Below are 6440 nucleotides of genomic sequence, written 5' to 3' on the forward strand. Positions count from 1 at the left end.
GATCTTGGTAATTGGAGACCCATAACATGTCTCTCGTCCCTTTACAAAGTTTTTGCTCATATCCTGACTAGCAGAATCAACCCCTATATGGATGAGTGGATCCTCAAGGAGCAAAAGGGCTTTATAAAGGGAAGGTATATTCTTGATGCTATCATTAGTCTTTGGGAGGGTATGGAGCATGCTGAAAACTCTGGTCAGAACTACATCTTCCTCAAAATAGACTTTGATAAAGCCTATGATAGAATAGACTGGTTGTTCCTCTTCCAATCCCTTCAAGATATTGGTCTCAATAGGAAATTCATAAAGTATGTCCAAACCTTGCTTGGAAATGCTTCTTCCAAGGTGGCTGTCAATGGGTCTCTCACTGGTGCCTTTCCTCTGAGGAAATCTATAAGGCAAGGCTGTCCCCTGTCCCCTCTTCTTTTTTCTATTGTTGCGGATGCTCTGGGATGGCTTGTTAACAAGGATATAACTGATAATAATATCAAGGGTATTGAGATCCCCAACAGGACTGATCCTTTATGTCTGCAGCTTTTTGCTGATGACACGAATGTGCTGCTCCGGAATGAAGTGCAGACTGCTGCCCACTTTATGTCCTGCCTGGAGACCTTCTGCCTTGCCAGTGGCTCGCAGATAAACCACTCCAAGACCAGCTTCAGAGTCTTTGAAGGGGTTACCCCCCCCTCGATCCTGTCCGCTGGTTGTAAGAGTATCCCGGATGGTGTTGTGTTCAGGCTTCTAGGAATCCCCATGGGCTTCAACATCTCTTCCAAACAAAGGTGGGACTATGTGCTTGATAAACTCAAGAATCAGGTCAGGAAATGGAGTCACATCAACGCAGGGGTGGCATCAAGAGCCTTTGTCCTCAATCACTTCATTATCCCCTCTGTTGTTTACTTCCTGGCCTGTTGGAGACCCTCTGAGACCCAACTCCAATCCCTTAACTCGATCATGGGGAATTATCTGTGGGGGGGATCTCTGGAAAGTAAGAGGATCAGCAAAGTAGCTTTTCAGACATGTTGCTTGGAAACAGAGCAAGGGGGTCTTGGCATCATCAACATTGGTTTGCTTGCTGAGAAGCTTGCAGCTAAATGGGTGCAAAGAGCCATCTTATCTAATGATGTTTGGGCAGACTTACTCAAAAGGGATATTAATAAATTTTGGCTCAAAGGTAAAAGATCTTGGAAGGGTTTCTCTCTCAATGAAGTTTTGTTCTCAAAGGCCTATCTCTCCCCTATAGGCAGCAAACTGTGCTGTAGGATGTGGGAGTCTTGGATGAAATACAAAAAGCTCTTCTGTTTCCAAACCTTTACTAAGAGAGGTAGGTATGCCTATGCTGCTGACTCTGTGTGGTTTGGGCATCTCGTGTCTCCGATCTCCAAGGAACAGGTCCAGACCAGTCTTTCTTGTTTCAAAGCTGGTATAAAGGTTTGGGGTGACTTATGTGACTCAACTGGCATATTAAACAGGGAACAACCTTGCAATAAATTCATCTTGTCCCGTGGTGGAGTTGAGTTGGTCATTCAGAGGTGTAATGCTCTTAAGGTTTCCATTCCCCCAGATTTGTGACTGTATTACCTTTTCTAAAGCCATCCGGTGGGGCGACTCCAGTAATCTTGTCAAGGTACCTAACACTTTTCATGCAAGGAATCTGATTCTTAAGCTCAATAAGAGATGGTCCTTGGCCTGGAACAAACATCAATGGGCCTTCCGATTTAAGCTTATTTGGGCCTTCGCTCATGAAAGAAAACACGCCATTTTGGCCTGGCTGGTCATGCACAAAGCGACCTGGACCCTTGAGAAGGCCCTGAAGTTTGGACATGGGAACGGCCTTTGTCCCCGCTGTAATACCAAGCTGGAAACTGTCCCCCATCTCTTCTTCTCTTGCCCAGACACTAGACAATTCTTGGATGTTTTGAACAAAGCCTTTAAGAAAATTAGGAAAATCCCTTTGAGTTGGAAAGAAATCCTCCTAGGAGAATGCCACTCTATGGACCCCTTAACGTGGCAGTCCGTCAGAATTGTGTTTCTTTGGCATGTATGGAAGCAACGTAATGAAGCGCTATATGAAATTAAAACTAATCACCACTTTTATCTTTTTCTTGACAGTGTACTCAAGCTTATCCAGCCGAGTGGTGTTTCCATGGAGGTTGACCGGTGGCAAGACCTACCTTGGAGGAAATGGAAGAGATTCCATGTCTCCTCGCATAGCCAAACAAAGGAAGTTATGATACAAGGGCTCCATCTGGAATGTCAAAGAAGGCTGCAGAATTCCGAGTTCTACGTCCAGGCTTCAGAGAGCTTCTGTGGGGTTCTTTAAGCCCTCATGGCCTCAATTTTCTGCTCATGATTTTCTACCAGCCTCTCAATCAAGCTCCACTGGGGCTGGCTGGCCACTGCCTAGTGCCTCAGTCTGTGCTTCAGGATTTGTCTGTCAAACTGGTGCATCAGAATTGTTATGTTACAATGTTTCTTGGCCTGAATCTTCTGCTCATTATGTTTAATCATCCTCTCTCACGGATTAGAAGAGGGGCTGACCGCCGAGAACTGATACATCAGGATTTTTTGCTGCAATGTCTCTGTTGTTCCTTTTCTGAAGATCTTTACCTTTACTGGTGCTGGCTGGCCGAACAGTTCATGATATGATTTAGTACAGTTTCTGTTTTTGTTTCAGGGTTTTTACCCCCTTTTTCTGAAGGTTTCATCAGGTCGTAGTGTCTCCCCATGGACCTTCCACATGGGATCTTGTAACCATACTTTTTTTTAATATATTCCACCGTTTTAACTTTAAAAAAAAAACTTCAAAGGGTGTCTTTGCAAGTTGCCACTATGCAATATTAGTATTATAAACAATAACTACAGTTACAATAACAATAAAAGCTATTGAAAACAAAAATACACGAGATCCAACAAGGACTTTCAAAAACCCTTAGATCCCCTTATGATAGTGCAAAAAAATAACTATACTTACACAAACAATAAATGCTAGTGAAAACACATCTACACCAAATCCAACATACCTTGGATTGCTTGATCATCACGGACTCGGATAGAAAATGGATTTTCATACATTGATCATCATGGACTCTGATAGAAAATGGATTTTCGTACGTGTTCTATAGGGCTTCGATAAAAGCATTTTTTTAAACAGGCAAAATAAAGGCATGCTTATAAACTAACGGGTTCTCTAATCTAAAATCCAGTACATTAACTAAAAACTAGTAAATTTGAATCGTAGGGCTTGATATATCTCTAGCGGGTTTTTCAAATTTCAGCCAGTAAATTTTGTCGAGCCTTTATTAAAGGTTTTTCGATCACTCGGAGAAAGCTGACAAAAGAAGCCGGTCGATGCTTCACTCACTCGTATATGCCTATTGCCGTCGTGTTGCCGTGAATACCTCCCCCTCTCTCTCTTAACTTGCACGACCACTCGGAGAAAGCTGACAAAAGAAGCATCGGCGCGGTCGATGCTTCCGTATATGCCGTCGTGTTGCATTCTACCGACGTGAATACCTCCCTCTCTCTCTCTTAACTTGCACGACCATAGCTAGATAGATCTCTGTGCAGAGCTTCACTATCGCTGTAGCCAGGGCATAGGGTTTTGTGACCAGTCGTTCTGTCTATGGCAGCAGCCGCAGCCATGCAGTACAGGCATCTGGGCCGGACAGGGCTTAAGGTGAGCGTGCTTTCCTATGGGGCCTGGGTGAGCTTCGGCAACCAGATCGATGTGCAGGCGGCAAAGGGGCTGCTGGCCAGGTGCAAAGAGTTCGGTGTGAACTTCTTCGACAACGCGGAGGTGTATGCGAATGGCAAGGCGGAAGAGATAATGGGGCAGGCCATCAAAGAGCTGGGCTGGAAGAGATCAGATGTTGTCATCTCCACGAAGATCTTTTGGGGCGGCCAAGGCCCCAACGATGTGGGGCTCTCCCGCAAGCACATCATCGAAGGCACCCAGGCTTGCCTCAAGAGGCTGCAGATGGAGTATGTGGATGTGATCTTCTGCCACAGGCCGGATACTTCAACCCCAATTGTAGAGACTGTGAGGGCCATGAACTATGTGATCAACAAAGGATGGGCCTTCTACTGGGGCACCAGCGAGTGGGATGCCCAGCAGATCTCCGAAGCTTGCGAGGTTGCTAACCGATTGGGCTTGATTGGCCCTGCCGCCGAACAGCCCCAATACAACTTGCTCGCCCGTGACAGGGTATGTGACTTATACGTGCTACCTTGTTTTTCCTGCATGCATTTCTGTTGCCCTCGGCTTTCCTCTTGCACACATCAGGGCCATTAACGGTTTGTAATTGGTTATGCATTAGAGTCCTACGAGGGTTTCTGAATGAATGAATGCTTGTAGTCGTGTGTTTGGCAAAATCTCGTGTTTTCTCCTCCTTATCGAGGGTGTGGGTGTGGGTGTGGGTGTGGGGGGGGGGGGGGGGTGCGGGGTAGCATCACATGGGGCCTCCCAGTCACGATACCCAGCTGGAGATCGGGTGGCCGCCCTCTTTCATGGTGGGCCCTGACTCAATTTCTGCCATGGATCTTGCTACCTCTTTGTGGTGTGACAAGGGGGACTGGCTGCCCTTTTGAAGTGGGCAGGTGGTGGCCCTTATTTTGCAAGGCTGTTGTTCTGCTGTCTTTGGCATGCTGTGTAAGTATGGCCGGTATGTTCTTCTCTGATGTATTGTCTGTTGTATTTTATGGTCCCGTGTAAAAGCTAGCTGTTTTTATTCTGCCCATGGTTTGCTTTCTTGAGGGTATTCATCCTCCTTATGCCCTTGTAATAAGCCTACTTCTATCCATGGTCTGCCATCTGCATATCGCTGCCGTTCTGTGAGGGTATTCATCCTCCTTAATATTGCACTCGTAATGAGCCTACTGCTGGTATATGTGTATCCCTGCCATTTGGGCGCTTCAGGCTCATGGCCACCTTGCATTCTAGGCCAGCTAAGTTACTGATTCATAGCTTCACCTTGCATTCCAGGTCAGACATGCATTTTTTATAAGTAAAACTGGTCCGGGTTGCTGCTTTGGACACTTTTGTTTTTCCTTGCACACCTTTGTTTTGAGACGAATTAGTGCGTGTTTTTCCAAGGCTGGCTGCACAAATCTTATTGAAAGAAATGTCTTCCCTAGCAGTCTACCAGCAAAGCAGTCTAAATAATCCCCATCTCTGGTATATCCCTTTTGGGTGCAGGTGGAAGTAGAGTATGCGCCCCTTTATAAGAACTATGGCTTGGGCTTGACGATCTGGAGTCCTCTTGGTTCTGGTGTTCTCACTGGCAAGTACACAAAGACAAACATCCCTCCGGACAGTCGTTTTGCTTTGGAAAATTACAAGGTAAGCAAGGATCCTTCACACGCGTGAGCAGGCTCTCTCTCTTTTGCATGCAGGATTGCTTTAAGGCTCTCTCTCTTTTGCATGCAGAATCTGGCAAGCAGAAAACTTGTTGATGACATTCTGAGTAAAGTGGATGCGCTGAAGCCAATTGCAGAAGAGTTGAAAGTGTCAGTAGCCCAGCTAGCCATTGCATGGTGTGTCTTGAATCCCAATGTCAGCACAGTCATTACTGGGGCAACTAAAGAGCATCAGGTATCTTGGTGGACTCTTATTACTCTAGTTAATTGGGACTGGGCTCGTCTTTGGCATTTTGATGGAGATGTGAAGTCTAAATGTATGTCCTACACGTTGGATTGGATGCAGGTGATTGAGAACATGAAGGCACTAGAAGTTGTTCCATTGTTAACACCAGATGTTATTGAGAAGATTGAAGGCATCATTGAAAGTAAGCCGAAGAAGCCGGAGACCTTTCGATGACTTTAGTTGGGCAGACAACCATCCTTGTGATCATTCCATCATTCTGTTTACCAAGTAGACTTAGATGGCCAGATAGCCATCAGCCATCAGCCATCATTATGGTCACTCCATCATTCTGTTCATGAAGTTTGATACTGCGGTAACTGGTGCCAGGAGTATATCTCATCCTTTGTAGGGTGCACTCAACTAGGGAGGCCTTCTGTTTTGTAACAGCCTTGAAATTTGTGATGATCCTGCCCATTTTGAGGCATTAGTACGGTTGGGATAAAGAAATAATAAGCCTTATAGTTCCTAAAAATCAAGTACTTTGTATAATTATTACTTCCATATGTAAGCCCTATAATTGATCAAGTTATTTCTATGTCCATATGTTTAATGTTTCTATGTAATACGTAATCTATACATATGTTACCTTCTTCAATCAAAGTGTCAACCGATGCTCACTACTACATGGTGGCTCCCATCACCACCACCATCCTCAGCAAGTCGACAAAATGGTGGTATGTTCTATCATGCTAACCTACTTTTCAGTTTATCCTTCTTTTGTGTTAGCTCAATTCCTTGTGCATAAATCCTCACCAAGGGTACCTCGACCCTAGTGACCCTCTTCTTCAACCTTGCCCCA

At 45.2% G+C, this 6440-nt stretch overlaps 1 protein-coding gene across 1 annotated transcript; it reads left to right on the plus strand.

Annotated features, from left to right (window-relative positions):
* Positions 1-3355: 3355 nt before the first annotated feature.
* Positions 3356-6177, plus strand: LOC147633025 (putative voltage-gated potassium channel subunit beta). The gene is made up of 4 exons (XM_086806022.1): positions 3356-4204; positions 5195-5338; positions 5426-5590; positions 5702-6177. Exons 1-4 carry the CDS (start codon positions 3623-3625, stop codon positions 5813-5815), a joined length of 1005 nt encoding a protein of 334 aa, XP_086662148.1. The 5' UTR covers positions 3356-3622; the 3' UTR covers positions 5816-6177.
* Positions 6178-6440: the final 263 nt, after the last annotated feature.

This window comes from Cibotium barometz, chromosome 12 (genome assembly GCF_041138505.1).
Source record: "Cibotium barometz isolate CiBa-2024 chromosome 12, ASM4113850v1, whole genome shotgun sequence".
NCBI lineage: Eukaryota > Viridiplantae > Streptophyta > Polypodiopsida > Cyatheales > Cibotiaceae > Cibotium > Cibotium barometz.

Bases quoted from the DNA above. Each gene is read 5' to 3' on its own strand.
- LOC147633025 (XM_086806022.1), top strand. From the start codon at position 3,623: ATGGCAGCAGCCGCAGCCATGCAGTACAGGCATCTGGGCCGGACAGGG. The intron at 4,205-5,194 runs GTATGTGACTTA...TTTTGGGTGCAG, and splicing joins ACTTGCTCGCCCGTGACAGG to GTGGAAGTAGAGTATGCGCC. The intron at 5,591-5,701 runs GTATCTTGGTGG...GATTGGATGCAG, and splicing joins GGGCAACTAAAGAGCATCAG to GTGATTGAGAACATGAAGGC.